The sequence below is a fragment of the Pseudochaenichthys georgianus genome, chromosome 12, assembly GCF_902827115.2.
Source record: "Pseudochaenichthys georgianus chromosome 12, fPseGeo1.2, whole genome shotgun sequence".
NCBI classification, from domain to species: Eukaryota; Metazoa; Chordata; class Actinopteri; order Perciformes; family Channichthyidae; genus Pseudochaenichthys; species Pseudochaenichthys georgianus.
In genome coordinates this window covers 14,589,309-14,607,132 of record NC_047514.1, presented here as the reverse complement: position 1 = coordinate 14,607,132, position 17,824 = coordinate 14,589,309, and the positions used below count along the sequence as shown (strand labels likewise).

The 17,824-nt window shown below is 40.8% G+C and overlaps 1 protein-coding gene across 2 annotated transcripts in view; it reads right to left on the bottom strand.

Moving 5' to 3' along the window:
- gpsm1b (G protein signaling modulator 1b) overlaps positions 1-16,576 on the bottom strand; it is a 29,981-nt gene extending 13,405 nt beyond the window's left edge. For both annotated transcript variants that reach the window (XM_034095443.1, XM_034095444.1), the window contains exons 1-4: positions 16,341-16,576; positions 5,896-6,117; positions 4,730-4,865; positions 2,746-2,888 (exon numbers count right to left, since the gene is read on the bottom strand). In XM_034095443.1, the coding sequence (XP_033951334.1) occupies positions 2,746-2,888; positions 4,730-4,865; positions 5,896-6,117; positions 16,341-16,402 (563 nt within the window). In that variant the 5' untranslated portion in view covers positions 16,403-16,576. The remainder of the gene's footprint in view (positions 1-2,745; positions 2,889-4,729; positions 4,866-5,895; positions 6,118-16,340) is intronic.
- Between the last annotated feature and the right edge of the window lie 1,248 nt (positions 16,577-17,824).

Below are 17,824 nucleotides of genomic sequence, written 5' to 3'. Positions count from 1 at the left end.
GCTTGGAGCTGGGCGTGTCTGGAGCTTGGAGATTTTATTCAAGCAACACGACGAACAACCAATCACATGAATCTCCCGCCCCCGACATACAAAGCAAAAAACCCCGGGGATTTTATGCGAGCAATATATATATAAACTCCCCAAACAGGCGAAAACCTACCAGTTTCCCCCACTGTCTCTGCCACCTCCCTCCATGCCTGGTTCCTCCGGTTTGTATCCCGGTAGCTGAAGAGGGTCTGGTCATACAAAACCGGGTGATTTGCTACGGCGATAGTTAGTTTCTCCTCCAACTTTTTTTGAAATATAGAAATGAACGGCGGGATATCTCTCCCAGCTTAGACGCGGTTTGATTGGCTACGGCTTCAGCTGTCAGATTTTGCGAAACGGGATTTGATTGGCTGGCGCTGGCTACTCCGGCGTCAGAAGTTAAACATTGTTCAACTTCTGACGCCGGAGACGGACCGCTCTGCTACCCACAATTCAGTTCGGCGAAAAAGCGAGGCAACGTGACGTCACCCCATTGAAAGTGAATGGGCAGATTGGAGTTGTCGACGCTTCCGACGCTGTCGACGCTGTAGTGTGGACGGGCCGTGACAGCACTGTCTTGAGTGACAGATGTTTCATGTCAGCTCCTTCCAGGGGTTCAAATGGGGTCATTTTGAGCCCATTTAAAACCACTGCCAGGTCCCATAAGGGCACCAGCGACCTGGAGACAGGGAGGAGCCTGCGAGCTCCCTTCATAAAATGGCAAACCAAAGGATGTTGGCTAGCCGTCTTACCCTCAAAGCCCACATGGCATGCAGCAATAGCAGCCAGGTACACCTTGATCGTGGAGAAAGCTCTGTGTTTATCGATCAAGTCCTGTAGGAATGATAAAATCACCCGGACAGGACATTGAAAAGAGATGTGTCCTTCTTGAAGGCACCACTCCTCAAACACCCTAAACTTACAGTCGTAAAAAGACCTGGTGGAGGAAGCTCTCGCACTCTGAATAGTGTTTATCACCTTCTGAGGGAGTCCCACTGTATTCAGATTGTACCACTCACGGGTCAGGCTCTGGGCGTGGGTGAAGGATCACCCCCCCCCCCCCCCCCGCCTGAGACAATCTGTCCCTGCGTGGTGGGGGCTGCCATGGCTGCCCGCACAACAGCTGATATATCTCCGCCAGCCCGTACGTTGCGGGCTAGGGCGGAAACATCAGAGTAAGTGTGTGGCGTTGCTCCTTCACTCTGGCCAGAGTTGGGGGTAACGGAGCCAGGGGTGGGAACGCGTACAGAGGACCCGGAGGTCAATCGTGTACGAGTGCGTCCCCGCCTAACAGTGCGTTTAAATCGTGCATTAAAGAGAACAGCTGTCATTGAGCATTTTTTCTTTATGCGAACAGATTTAACGCGGCTCCGCCGTAACGCACCCACAGCGGACTCACGATCCTTGGATGAGGAGTCCAGTCTGCATAGAGTGGTGCACCTCTGGACAGTAGTTCTGTCCCGAGGTGCATCACTCCCGGTACCTGTGTCGCTCTCAGAGAGAGGAGACGTCTGCCGATCCAAGGGATCAGTTTGTGTTCCAGTGTGTGTGACTGGGGACCACGCAACCTCCCTTGGTGGTTCATACACGATATCGTGTTGTCTGTCCTCACGAGGACATGGTGTCGTCTGAGACGGCAGGAAGCGTTTTAGGGTGGGGAACACCGCTAAAAGCTCCGGGTAATTTACGTGCGCCCGCTGGAGGTCTCTGCTCTAGAGACCTCTCACCGGGCGACCTTCGTAAATACCCTATCAGCCTGTCCTGGTGTGTGTCTGTGCCCGATATCTCTCAACCCGCAGCCGCAGAGTCGAGCCACCGAGTCCCTGACTCCTCTGGTGTGAGGGAGAGGGGCGTCCATCTTGGCCGCCTCGTGGCATGGAGAGGGCCCGCTCTCGACAGGTGGGACGGGAGAAAAGATAAAACCACCTTGTCCTTAATCCGGAGAAAAGGACAGTGTGGGTCTTTTATTCCCAGAGAATACTGACTGGTGTGGCAGTATGCTCCTTTTTAATCCTTTTCCCCTCCGTGGAGGAGAGAAAAGAAAATACTTCCTCGCAACCGTGGTGTCGGTAGAGAGGGAGCGAGCTAGCAACAGGTGTGCTGCTAGCTTAAAAAAATCGGACCTACCTTACTTTCCGGGGAAGAGAAGGGCGAGGTCGATTTTAATACTAACTGGCGTTAGTACTACCGTCTTCCTGCGAAGCAGAAGAAGTAGCCGGCGAGCGCCCGGCGACCGAAATGGGTATTTGGGTTCAGTCTGTGGACAGTGAAGCTTGCCCGGCTACTGTAGACATGTGCTCTGAAGCGAGAAGAGGTGTTTGAATGACGCATGCGTTGTGGCGCAAGCTACTTATAGGGGGTGATTTCCCCTGACGTCAAGATCACCAGCCAATCAGGATTGGCGTAATGAGATTGATGCTTCTGTTTGCTCCGCGATGAGGCGCATCCCATAGTGAGACATCGAACGGAGTGTTATGAATGAGAACACGAAATGCCGTGAGACTGGGTAGTAATATAAGTATACAATGTTTTTCTAAATGCTATTATTCCCCCAAAATGACACTATATATTTCTCAATGTTCTGAAGTTTCCTGCATTAATTGCATTTTGACAAATAAAACACATTTACTCTCACTAGCCTAGGCTACCACTGTGATTTAGATGTTTCTGTTGTAAACATTCGCCTGTTGTTTAAGTTCATTACCAAACAATACATACTCATAAAAGCCAGTAGCCTTCTGCAGTGTGTCTCTGACATCAGGAGGAAGGTCCCCTGGTTCCTGGGTGCAGCCCCATAACTGCTGCTTTCCCTTTGCATGAAACACGTTCCCTATGTTATACAGCGCCCTGGCCTCTCCAACCTGCAATCACATAATAGTCACAAAAAAGAAAGATTAGAGCAAAAAGGAAATGCTGAAAATCTCTCTCTGCAGATATCAAGATATATGGTTGTATCAATTACAAAAATAAAACTATATGGATGGCTATTACAATAATATGCTTAAACATTATAATTAAAAACACATATATAGTTCACAATGATCAGAAAAAAACTGAAGGTATTACAATTTAGCAAATAGATATAAAACAAATTTCTTAAATATGAAATAAAAATCTGTAGGACTAGGACAGTGTTGTTTTAAAAAAATATCACTCATCACCGGCTTGAGCTTCAATAGCAGGATACATTTATTTATTATCCTTGCAAGAATGGAAGTAGTCATCACATACGGAGCATATGGTACAACTAGTTCACAGTCTTTCACATGCTTTATATACAAGAGAGGGAGTATCACAGTCACACGATGGAGGAATACCGGTTCAAAGCAGTATACAATGTTTTGTTTAGATTAGCTAAAACCCACGTCAGAAATGATCATGCTTGTCATATGTCTATCTCCATAGAGGCTGAATCATCATGTTAATCGTTGTCACATAGCTATCATATTCCTAAAAGAGTGTTTCCTGACGCTCTTCCAGGTAATCATAACATCCTGTCATGTAGTGCTGAGGGGAAACGATTATTTCGAAAACGATTAATCGGGCGATTATTTGATCGATTAGTCGACTAATCTAACGATTATTTTTCTGTTGTTCAATTCATAAAAAACGTAATGTAAAAAAAACGTAATGTAAAAATAAAAATGTTCACGATACTGTGTCTCATGGGATCTTAATATTTAACAAACTATTAATGTGTTATACCAGATTAACGGAAATAATCTCAGCTAATTGACGATACAAACCATGTTTACCAAAACAAAACACAAGTCTCATAAGAAGCATCTAAATGACCCATGAGCGAAAAATGCTAACGGACATTGGCACATAACTCAAGATAAAAGTACCCTTATTACTTATCGTAGCTGCACATACAAGATATCCGATTAAAGATGAGACTCCACAGATTATGTAGGTATATAGTATCATCACTGAGTGATCCGGACTCGCGACAGGGGAAGCAAATACAGTCATCACAACACGTACCTTTACAGAGCTTCTAGGGAGATCGTCTCACCACCGTAGCTGTCAATCTGATCAAAAGACGTGTTCAATGGCATTAAAATGAGAAAAAAACGCGGCTGAATCGGTTAATCCATAGGTTTTTAACGTCTATGTATAAAAAAAGGATTGAATTTATAATCCATAATTCCATTTTTATGTAAAAATCGGAGAGCAAATGCTAGCTGCCGCTTTAAATGTTCCAACATAGCCGTTGTGCTTGTGTGATATGCCAACTCCATTTGGCAAAGACTGCAAATGACAATATCTTTGCGTTTTGGACTAACTTTAAAATATTCCCATGCTTTTGAAGACCTAGGGCGAGATGTTTTCGTTCGAGGGCTTCGTGCGCAATCCTGTGAGGAGGAGGTGGTAGCCGTTTCAGTCTCCATTGTGTTTGAAGTGCGATTGCGAACTGCTTGTTGCTTTGGGTGACCCACGTGTGTGTAGCGACGCGTCGACGCGGAAATATGTCGTCGACGATATTTTGAAGTCGACGACTACAGCACTACTGACATGTACGCAGTTACAGTTGGGTCTTTGTTATCACGTGCTACTCTGATATTGGAAGAGTACATTCAGTATTTTTCCCAACATGGTTGCAGGACCAAATAAACAATAGAGGCAGCAAACTGAAAGTATAACATCTCTTTCCGCACTTTTAAGAACATGCTATAATTGAAATAAATGTGCACGTTACCTTGTCGCCCTGTTCTTGAGAAATATCCAGGTGTCTTTGGCAGCACACGACGGCCTCATCAAAGCGTGCTAACACTTTTAGCGTGTTACCGAGGTTGCCACTGGCCTTTCCCTCTCCAATTCTGTCTCCTATTGTTCTAAAATAGCAAAGAAACACATATGTTTAGTGGTGGGAGCGATACAGCACTACAGTTATCTATGTTAATATGATTTAGTGAAACAATATCCATTAAGGTTTTGCAAGAAGATTTAATTGGGAGGTTTTTAAAACCAACATTTTTAATTGGTTACTTCCTAGGATCCGGTCCCAGTGGCTCTTGTGAGACTGTACTAACGCAGCAAGGTAAAGCTCCCTGGGGTCTTTTATCAGTTCCCTGCTGAAGGACCAGCTGCACTCACTGCAGGGGGCCGGATTACTCATAGAAGCTAAATATCCAGCTGGTAGTTGTCGAGTGTTACTATATGAAAGTCCCCTCACTTTTTGAGAAATGTCTCAACGTCAACATAGTAAAATCTCTGACACTCATCTCGTAAATTATAAAAAAACATATTTCAGCAATGGTAAACTGAATCCTTTTTTTCTGAGACCATCTGTACATGAAATAACTATTTTTCCTACTAATTAAACAGAGCTCCTGCATGAATGACAGGAATGAAGTGATATAGCCCAGCTTCAAACCTTTTTTTGCCTGGATTATTAACCCATTATCCGACCACAATGAAATATTTCTTATGTATTGAATAGCATTTAGGCTTCAGAGATAGCTACAACCGAATAGCTGTTTGTTTTACATTGTATGTTCTGCTACCGTCTACGATGTAACAAGCACATTGCAAATTGTTACTGTTTTCTCAGATATGCGATATGAGTGTCAATTAAATAAGCAACAAAAAATGGATAAGAAATACTATCTTCTACTACTATGACTATCTGGCGGGTGATGATTTACAAAATAAAGTCCCATCATTGCATTTTTGTGTACAGACAAATTATAGGCACATTAATTACCTTTTTTTATATTTCAATGAACACAGTGGTTAGTAAATTGTGTCACGCACTTACTCAAGCACCTATTGTAACAAAACTCCAGCTCATTGCAAGTATTTGCAACCTATCCAACTTGAACTGTGCAGCATGCAGCACCTACTAAGAGAAACATTGCTCACCTGGCCAGAGTCAGGTCATGTTTGTGGTATTCCAGGGCTTTGCCATACTCTTTGAGGTAGAAGTAGGCGTTGCCCAGCTGGCTGTAGATGGCACTGAGGGTCTTCAGGTCATCTGTGCCGACCTGCACGGCTGCCTCAAAAAACGCTGTTCCTCCTTTAAAGTCCCCAGCTTTGCACAACCGCTCCCCTTCCAACGCCAACTCCAAGCAAGAGGCCTCCATCCTAAAAGGTGCAGCAACACAGACACATAGAGAGGAAGACAGAAACAGGGTTAGCACATGAGCACTATCAGAGAGAGAACTTATGGTAGCAAGTGCAATATCGTCTCAGGATGAGAACACATTGCCATTATCTCCAAGACAACAAGGTTTGTAACCATATTGACTGTTGCCTTAGCAACTGAGTCTTAGGCTCATGGATGAGCACCTTGAAAAAGGTGTTGCCTTTTTACTCATTACTGCTCAAATCAGCTTGATTTGAGTCTGATATATGATGTACAGATGTTTTGCTTAATTTGTTGAAGAACTATATTTGTTAGCCGAAATTAAATGTACAAATTTGATAAATCCATTAAATTACATCGGTCCATGTGAATACTGAAAAATGTACATAAATGATATAGGTCATTCTATGTCAACATGTGACAATCCAAGTAGTTCTCTTCACTTTTCACAAACATAATAGAAGCAACACTTTTCAGAAAAAACTAACAAAAGCCAAGTCAAGAAGAGACTTCCTCGTTCTTTACAATGTATTGGTTACCATGACAACTGTTGGATCAATTGGGTGACTCAGGGAGGGTAAAATAAATGTTAACTTTGTGTATATAGATCATTTCCTGATCGGGTAGTAAATAAAACAAATACATCCTGTTTGTTTCTTAAATCTTTCTCCAGAAGGTCCTTAAAAAGACGTGAAAGAGTGAATTGTATCCAGGGAGTAAACACCCCAGATTCATTGTATAATCCAGGATAAACTAAAGACCAGCCGATTAGGTTGCAGCTCCAAATTCCAGATACGGTACTAGAATGTAGAGCTAAACAAGGATTATCCTCCAATCTAATCTGTTTCACAAAGGCCACCAAAATCACAATGGTAGGCAGTTCCAATGCCAAAAGGATGTCATGTTACAGTTTACTACTTTTTTCAGTTTGTTTTCATTACAAACATGATCTTCTTTTCAAAATGCCTCAGCTTTTTCTGATCTAGAATCAGAGTGCTCACCAACAGTGCTATACAAGAACTGGTCCTTTCCAGTGTGCAAACAGTACCTGTGTTTTTTCTTGGTTCGGGTTCTGTCCACATACACCTGTAGCTCCAAGTGCAATGGCCTTAGCAAAGCTTTAGGTCGAGGTCCACGGTGGACCAGTCTACACACAGCTCTCTCGGCTCCAGTCAAAGGGCAAGGTTCATATGCCATCACAGAAAGGGCTATGTCCAAAACATTTGGGAAATGAGGAACTCCTAACAGAGAGCTTAGAGTTCATTAAAGCAATACACTTAGTGAGAGGACAGCTCCAGCTAATAGTTTTTACAGAATCAAGTCCATATTGTCCACTGACTGACTCAATAAAAATCCAAATTGTCAGCCATGTTGCAGCATACCTGGAAACAATCCATCTAGACGTTTTACACACAGTACCATACCAGCCAAGAATCACATCTGCTTTTTAAGTCCATGAGATCGTTCTCAGCGATGAACTCTCTCCTCAGACAGCCGAGCCAGTCAAGAAGGAATTGTAGAAAATTCCACCAAATAGCATTTCCAGTTACAACTGTATTTTTTAGAAAGGAAATGTTGATTTAAGAGTTGACAGAGGGCATGTTCCCCTAATCCAACTGAATTTGAGTTGTCCTTTGCGCTCTTGTCATTCAGTACTTACTATCCCATAAAAAATCAAACCTATACTTCCATCTTCTTCAACCTGTCCTCAGCTGTGATCCATTGTTCTGCCTTCCCACTACAAGCCACAGTTAGAAATGAAGAAGTGTGTAATGTAGGGAAACAATTTGGGTGAGAGCAGAAGTACAGTCAGGGACGACAATGTGTGTTTAATACTGCTTAGCTTGACCATCGCTCCAATGAGAGACAGAGAGAAAGGAAAGAGACAATTGCTAATCCAGTGAGCTGCACGTCCTTGGTAGAGACTACGTAGTGTACTGATTGGCCAAGACTAATCCAACTATCTGCTGACACTGGCAGTAACACTAACAGGTCACCAGCCAAGACAAATACAATTGTGTAAAGAGGAGGTAAGGGACCTTTAAGTTTCCAACTGTGGTTGCATAGTATACCTTCGATTACTTTGACTGAAAATAAAGGAATCTATGGCAGAGAATCTTATTCGTCTATGTTTTTGGTAAATATATTACAAAGCTGTATTTTGATCCATCACAAAACAAATAATGTAGCAACTATGACAAGACTTACACGAGTTCTTGTTTAACGTAATTACCTGTGTTCACTTCCAAATAATTAAAGATTGTAACAAAGAGGTTAAAATAGTTCATGCAGATGAGAGATCAGTAACTGGGTAACTTTTACTCATGCAATGTGCCATGCAAGATGCCACCCTAAGTGTTTACGCAGCCAATATGCTGTGACCTACACTTAATGCGTACTAGAACATATCCTGCGTGTAACTAATACAATTAACACAGGCTCTGTTCCATTCAGTTATGTCAGCAAGTCAAGACAGCACACCTGTGGTTCCTGTCAGGACATGAAAAGTCATACCAGGTAAAAGGTCTATAAACCTTCAAATGCGAAAATCGAGACTTATGTGAAAAAATACATTATAATTACAACATTCTATTCTATGAGGTTACCCCATTATTACAGTTTTTATTTGTATTCCTCTTCCTCCATCCATGTTTTGCCTGCTTTTAGGTATATTCTTGTGTCTCAACAACTCTGTGACCATTCTCACAGCAGACATTTTGAAAAAAGCACAGGTGTTACTAATAACATTAAAGATGGACCACATTAAGCCATGACAGTGAGCCAGGACCCAGAAATCAAAGCAGCTACATAGAAAACATCCATAATTCATTTTTATTATATACACCTGGGCTTTTGAAACTGTGGCACATTAAAATGTCCTTTGTGAAATAGGTTTATGTGCCGACCTCTCCAAAACAGATGCTAATACCGCAGAGAGACATATCCTCTCTGATCTTATGGAAAGTGTTTAACCATAGGTGTTACTCACCATGGAAGTGTTCACCAGGTGGTCTTTTGTTTGTATGCCCTTTCACTTATACCATCTTTTCGCATTGAGGATATGGAAATAAACTAGTGTACTTTTATATTTGGGTACAATATACTGTATATTGTTGTAATGTAAAACATAGTGTGAAAAATCTGTTGAGAATCTCTGATGCTAGTCAAAATGTTGCAGTACATTATACATACATGTTATATTGCCGGAACCTAAATGTCCTTCTATTTGTAATGGTTTGATATTATTAGTCTGGCTTGGACAAAGCTTAACACTTAACAAAAAGCTTTAACATGTTTAAAACTACTGTGGCTGTTTATTGAAGCAAGAAAACACATTGTTGCCATTAGAACGATACATCACCCTCACTCAAAGGCAGATCTGAAGTGACCAAACTGTCTTTCCCAATAACAAACAGACAATTGCCGTTTTTGGTTCAACACAACCTAGCCCTAGGGGGATAATTGTCTAAACATCTTTTAGTTTGGCTGGCAATAACAAATGGAAAGTCACCCTTTGCAAAGTGGAAAGACCTGGTTATCACCGCCCTGTCAAATGTGTACGGTCATATCCTTGGCGTTAAATACAACAGACTTCAAATAGAAACAACAACAATGAGTAAAAACATCCAGCTCTAAAAACATTCAGTGAGACAGCCCAAACATTTTGATTATTCCAATAACCACATCTGAACAAGTCACCAAAGGAGGGCCCACTAAGTTGTAGATTGCACCAAGGTTACTCTTCAGTGCAAACAGGAAAGTGGAGCAGGCACTAGCCAGAGAGATGAAAGTTACAGGGTCTATGCAATGTCAAAAGACAAACAAAGGAAATATGTTCATAATCTAGTAATTACTTCCATGGTGTAGAAGACAGGAAGTTTAGTTAACCAATCGGCTAAAGACTTTCTCTTCAGCTTCCCCAAAGGATGGCACTGAGCAGGTCTAAATAGTTTCAGCATGTGTTCAGGAAGCTCACAGACAGTAGAGACAAAGAAGATTATGCTTTCCTTTGCAATCCACTTTGGGACGGTTAATGATTGGCAAAGGCTCCGTCTTGCTTGCGCTGTGCCTTTTGGAAGTAATACGAGGTGGAACTTCATACAATACACGAGGCATTGGTCTCCATCTCTAACAAGATTTCACACAAGTATGATATTAAACAAGCATCTATCCAATTGAAGGTGGATGCTGAGGCCTTGAAAGGACATGAATGCAGTAGCGATAAGGAGTCACGTTTACGGAGGAAATTCCAAAGGTGCTGTTGAAGTGGAAAAACAAAGATGAGAAGGAAGACATACGGATTCAGTGTCAAGCAACAGATGGTGAAGGGGGCCTCTGTAAACCACGACCAAATTGTAAAACTTGGAATTGTAAAAACAGATTGTGGGAAGAGGGTGTCGCCTTTGGAGTGCCTGGCGACATGTTTAACTAACTGAAGCTGTGCAGCTGTAAAGTTAGAGGCCAATATATCATCACTCATCTTGATCTAACTGGCAGACAGAAAGAAGGATAGAATAAAAAGAGACAAAGAGTGAGAGAGAGAAATGTATGGGCATTATAAAAAAAAAGGCAAAGCCAAGAGACAATAAGACAAAGGAAAGGATTATTCTCCATGAGAGGATTTTCACAGTGACTTCCATTCTTGTCATCTTTGTGGTTGGAGTAAGAATGGATCTGTGTGGTTTAGCCTGCTACTCCCTCCTCTGATTACCACTCTAATTGGTCAGTTTGGGAGACACTCATCCCATAATCGCCTGCCTGTGGTCTACGAGAGACAGTCTCCCAGGGTGCCATCGCCATTGCAGCACGGGGTACGAACATATTGGACAGGTTTCAGGAAGTTAAAGTAAGGAACGTGTGTATATTTACAGTGGATTCGTGGATTGTCCTTAGAGCGAAAAACATCATGTTTTTTTAGTAACAGCAAACTGAATACTAATTGGCTTTTAAGCTGTAGGTCCAACAAGCTATCAAATAGGTCATGAGAATAGTCCTAAATTAAAGCCCTAAATAGTCAACTTAATTTATTTGGGTTTTGGACAAAACAAGAAATTGACACCTTTTGCTTTCGGAAACAATGGTGGGATTTGACAGACATATTTGTGATAAAGACCATAAACTAAATCAGTAAAGCAAAAAGCAGATTGTTTGGTTACGAAAATAATCATTGATCGAAGCCCTAGATAAAACATTTACAACCTGTTGTAAACAAATGCTGCACAAATTGTACACCAGCTCTTCCAATATATTTTATAAGATTACAAATCTAAGTCTGATAAAAGGTATATCGATTCGGCAGAGGTGGGAGTAAGTCCTACATGTGCAAGTCATAGGGGTGTAACGGTTCACAAACATTTCGGTTCGGTACGTACCTCGGTTTTTTGGTCACGGTTCGGTTCGGTACGTTTTCGGTACAGCAGAATTTTTTTTCACAAAAACATATATATATATATATATATATTGTTTTTTATTATTATTAAACTGTGAATAATGTATTCACTCAAATAAATACAAAATATAATAAAATAAACATTAAGGTGCAGCATTTCGATGAACTGAAATAATCTGTATTTGAACTTTACTGTACTAGTACTCACAAAACATAAACTATTAGTTTTGGTTTTTTAATTATTATTAAACTGTGAATATTCACTCAAATACAAAATATAATAAAATGAACATTAAGGTGCAGCATTTCGATGAACTGAAATAATCTGTATTTGAACTGTACTGTACTAGCACCTAAGCAGCCAGTTTGACATTAGGACTTGCTTGTCATTGTATTTTCATGTTTTTTTAAAGAAAAATGAACTTGTCCACATTGCTTGCCGAAAGGGCAGATCTGCTGGCACTAACAATGTCTCCTGCTGTGGAGAACACACTCTCGCTAGGGACAGAGGTAGCAGATACAGCCAGGTAGCGCTTTGCTAACATGGCAACATAAGGATATTTGGCGTTTGTAATAGCTTTGGCTCGGTCTGAACTTTTTGCGAGTGGTGGAGGCTTAAATGCTAGTGGGAGTTGGGTTTGCACTTCAGTCTTTTTTCTTTTGGTACCGGTGATATTCACGATCGGGTGATGCCTTTTCAAGAGTGTACAAGTTTGATGTATTGCTAGCCGCGTAACTAATTTTAGTTGAACAATGCCGACAAACAGCTTTGGTTCGGTCCACCTGTCTTTGTCCGTCATCCTTGTACGTAACTGCGAAACCAAAATGTTCCCAAACCGGAGACTTCAATGATGCTGGAGGATTTTCGAGCTCAACTTTATCTGCGTTCGCCATTAATTTTCGACAGTTCCTCAAATTACTGACTACATTTGAACGCATCCCTCTGACCAGCTCTCATAGTATGCCTCTCATCTAATTAAATGACTTGCTCGCTCTATGACGCGTTGAACCCAATGTGAGCAAATTACTCTGAATGCTGCGACGCAGCACCTGAGATTACTTCCAAAAAGTTGTTCACGTTCTCAATTTTTTACGTTTAACGTTATATTCGTTCAGTACACACCTGTACCGAACCGAAGGGCCCGTACCGAATAATTTCGGTACGGGTACGTGTACCGTTACACCCCTAGCAAGTCATGAGCAAAGTCTTGACCTACAAGTATCAAGCAAGTCCCAAGTCAATTGCTCAGGTCAAACAAGTCAAGTCATTGCTCAGGTCAAACAAGTCAAGTCAAGTCATTGCTCAGGTCAAACAAGTCAAGTCAAGTCATTGCTCAGGTCAAACAAGTCAAGTCAAGTCAAGTCATTTCTCAGGTCAAACAAGTCAAGTCAAGTCATTGCTCAGGTCAAACAAGTCAAGTCATACAACATTCTGATGAATAAGCCCAGTTTCCGGATTTCCGCATCAGTTAAAAGACAATGGTTATGAAAATGGATTCAACCCACACTATGATCTTCATTACACACAGTTAGTCATTTGAAATCTAATTTAGACTGATAACAATCATATTAGATGAATATTAACCCTAGAACTGCAGACAATATAGCTTGGACTCAATCAAAAAGTATTTTCAAAAAGGCAGAATTCCAGGTAAGAAAATCATATATGGAATTTGCCATTACACATATTTCATTTAAAATAATGTATGTTAAAACTAGAACCGCCAACAGCACCTACATACAGTAGATATCATTTTCAAATCATGTAATGTGTTCCTCTTCATAATTTCCTTATAAACTAAGTAGGACGATTTAAAACTCACTTAATTGGGTTCATTTAGAAATTGCTTCAGTTTATCATCATAACAGATCAAAAAGTTCAGATTCATTTTACAATAAATCAAGGAATGATGCACTTCTACAAACAAAAACAACATAATTGAAACATTTAAATTAAAAAATTAAAAAGTTAACAGAGTACGAAGAGTATACAAGGATAGTTAGTACACATCAGTTTATTACAGCAGTTAAAATGTTCGAATTACATTGAACCAGAATTGTCCCCCCTTTTTCTTTAGCAGTAAAGAAAATTGGATATGTTAATGATATATTGACCGCAAAACTCAAAACGTCCCCGGTTTTAATTTTGAAAATCTGGTCACCTTAACGTAGCCTACCTTTCTCTGTGGGTTTTTTTGTAGTGACGAATGAAGTTGGATGTTGTGGTGGTCGTGTCACTGATCTTTATGCTGCAGACCCTGCTGCATACCGCTGTTTTCTTATTATTAGCGTCATCGACAAAATAATCCTTGAATCCAAACTTGACTATTTGTGGAGTAACGCTAGCCGCTGCCATGTTAACTGACACTCCTGCCTTCTAGTGGGTTGCCAGGTTTGCGCGCACGGCGCTATAATCACCCAATCACATTTCGAAAAAACTAAATGTAATATCTCAATACAAAAACAAACGCAAATATTTAATTTTAAAAAGTCAAGTCCTTTCAAGTCATCTGTCTCAAGCTTAAGTCAAGTCTCAAGTCATGAATACCAAGTCAAAGTCAAGTCAAGTCTTTTATCAATGTTAGTCAAGCAAGTCTCAAGGCCACATGCGACTCGAGTCAAGTCATGTGACTCGAGTCCCCACCTCTGCAATACCTAATAAATTAATAATACATATATAACTGTTGAAATATGCAGCGACAACATGTTATTTTATTGAAATATATGAGAATAATATTGTATATATTAATAAAAAATAAGCCAAATATTCTTCTTACATTTTTTTGAAGCTCTTCATTAATTCATGAATTTCTATTCCATATTCAGGGATCTACATTTCTGCCCCCATTATTCTTGGCTTAGCTAAGAAACTCTGTGCTCAGAGTAGTAATCCAGCCATAATTACAGAGTGCCACGGTTAGTTGTCAGGGAAACCAAAGAGAAACTCTCTCGGAATGTTTTTTTCCTCTTGCAGCGCATGTCTCTTTCAGTTTGTGCAGAGCTGTCTCCTTCTGAATTGTTGTGTCTGATTTGCTTGTTCCTGTTTATTAATAGTGATATGAATTGAGAATGATCATATAATATGGACCTTGAGAGAACACAACATAACATGACATTTAGGGAAGAATAATTGGAGATACAGCTTCGCTATAACACAGGTTATATAAAGAAGCAATCTGACCAAATCTGATTTAATTAAGTACATAGAAGCAGTTTGCTTTGAAAAATGCTTCTGTATATATGAGTTGCTATCCATAGATTGACACAGTTTCATTGAATTATCCAATAAAAAACATTTTAGTTTGGAACAAAATACTGTTTCTTATTGAAAGCATTTTACAGGACTGCAGATGATATCATTTGTTGTCTCATTTGTGTTTCCTTAGAAGCTATGGACAAGCATACACAGACCCACATATCCACCACCCTCATGTTAGAAAGGTCATGTATTCAATGTACCCGTTTGTAAAATAGAGAGGGTAGACCCGGCACTGAGACTCTGCGTTCTTATCTTGTGTGTATGTGTGTTTGTCAGGGACATAGACAACCTTCAAAAGGTTCATGAATGTCACTTCAAACTTTCAACAGGCATTAACATTCCCAGCTTCCTGCTCTTTGTTACAGACACTGTCTGGGCTTCAAATAAAGGGAGTGTGTAATGTCAAAAACTAAAATACGTAGTGAAAGTCTGGTCTGTAGTTTAGTAATAGATCAAATGTCAGGGCAGAACATGTGCTTGCTGAAAGTATATTTCACAGTCAAACAAATACTGTCTTAATTTGACTTGAAGCCCTCTCCTCCAAAGTTTCCTATGGAAAATGGTACCATGCAGATATAACATAGACAGTTATTTGCATAATCTGTGGGTGGTACATCTGACACTTTATACATGGCTGACATGGTGTGGAGGCCCTTTTACACAGGGTAATCAGTGTTATGGTCATTAATCATTTCCAAAGTGTCAAAAAAAGGAAACAGAAGCGCATCATTCTGAGAAGTTCTACCAAAATTGGATCAGTGGTGTCTAAGATAAGAGTTGACACACAATGTCCCACTGATGTAATACATAGGGTTGATGTTTTTATTTTAAATAAATAATCAGTTTTCAGCTTCTCAAAAAGGTGCGATTTTGATGCTATTCTTTGTAAAGCTCTTTTTTCTGACAGTGTGTCTGCAAAATATTGATATATCTCAATTAGCACTGCCATTGCATGACAGTTAAAAGCTGTTTGAAGCCATGCAAATAAGGCTATCACACAGCTAGTGAGGCAGGTTATAATGGCATGTATATCAAATATGTAAATAAGGGGTGAAACTGACAAGTTGAGCAACACAAATCCATCTTCCTACACAGTTACTATGAGCATCTATGTTCAGGTTTCAGACATGTGATCTCCTGACTGTACATAATATGATGGCTCTGCACCCACATGGCACTTTAAAACCAAAGCCATGTGCACTGTCAACAAATACAGCCCTTGCTATATTCCTTCAACATCCACATCTTATGAGGCTCCGTTCAGTCTGCACATTCCAGCCACAGCAGCTCAATGACCCGAGCCAGGAATGAGGCTTGGAAGCGGGCTCTGGCTGCAGCTGTGGCTGGTCTGGAGCTTTAAACCGGGGGAAGCTGGCCGGTCAAGTTCCGCCTGCCCAACTCCTCCTTGGTAAGAAAGCCCTGAGCTGGCATCCTCTATAATTCCCCCTAATTTCTGTTCCTTCAGCCGCTCCCTCTTGTCTGTCTTTTCTCTTTCTCCTGACAGCCATTCACGGACAGACTACAAGACTGACCCCCCCCCCCCCGTTTGCCGGTGTACCCCCCCAGGGTCCTACCTTGAGTGCAGCCTCTTGCTGGCCAGATCCTGGTCCACACCGTTAGCAGCCGACTGAGCCATAGAGCCGCTGCTTCCTGCCTCCTAGCTTGCTTCCACCCACTATGAGGCCCCCCTCACAATTATTTCCTCCAGAGGCAGCTACCCTTTTTCTTCTTTCTGTCGTTTCGCTTCTCTGTCACTCCCTCCCCCCCCTTTTTCTGTCGTTGTTCACCACTGTCTATCACCCTCCCCTCTTTCCTCATTCGCCACAGCAATGGCAGCTGCTGAGGAAGTGAGGTATTGTGCAAGTAAACCATGAAAACACAAAGCCCCGCCTCCAAATTACGTCACAGGCCGGGGAGTTGCTTATGCGTGGAAGTGTTGAATGTGCTGGCTGGTGAGCAAGGGTTTTCCAACACATTTCATGCTTACTATTCAGTATGTTATTTTCTCAATGTTGTATTTTTTCTGCAGGTGCTTTTATCCTTTTTGAAATAGTAGCCTGTAGCCAGCTTTAACTTTGATAATACAACAAATTGATATGTGTGGGTGTGGTCAGAAGTGAAGTTGGCTTCACCTAAGGATCACAGCAGAAAGGTGTACAACTAAACCACTGGAGATTAGAAAAACAAGATTTTTTTAAGCAGGTGTTAAAAAGGTTTTATTTACATTAGTCATGCAGTGTATTTACTATCATAAACCAAATTAAATAAATACTTCCAGTTTCCTTTTCCCTTACGAGTGTCTCACAACTTTTATTTTACTTTTAAGTTGAAATATTCCATAAAGTAACCTTGTATTAGGATGAGTCAACACTTTAGAAATAATGAGAGATTTGGATTTTTCCCAATTTCCAAATGGACTTTATTGTCTACCTTGTACATCCCAATAGGACAATGTAAAGGATGCTACTCCTCCACACTATCATGCATTACTTTTCATTTTATTATTTGCTTTTAAATGGTGCATTGTCAAAATATGTACTTCTCAATAAATCAATGTGTCAAGCTTTTAGTTTTTTAACATATTCATATTTTCCTGTTTTATTTAGAAATATTCACCTGTCTCTCATTTCAGACTAACCTGCGGGAACCGGTTTCCGGCATTTTCCATCACCTGACCTTCCGTGACCACTTACTCACCTTTTTCTCATTTACCCTGGTTTACCCTGTAAATATAGCAGTTAATTTCCACTGGTATACTCTAACTTTCCAGCCTTGATATCGCTGCCTGTCTGAACCTGCCGGCCTGTTTCCCATATTGGTGATTCATATAGCCTGCAACTGCCTGCAACCTGCATGTCCAAATGTGCCTTTTTGGAATGGTCTCTCTATGTTTCTTGATTCAAACTTGAAATACATTTCTGTCTGTTATATGCCAAAATTACCTGGGGAATGATTCCTGATTGTGTTATTCTTTTTAATATAGCTGAAAATGTTGTTCTCTTGGCCGCACCTATTGGGATAAACAACAATTAAGGGTGTGTTTTTTTCCTCCCAGAGA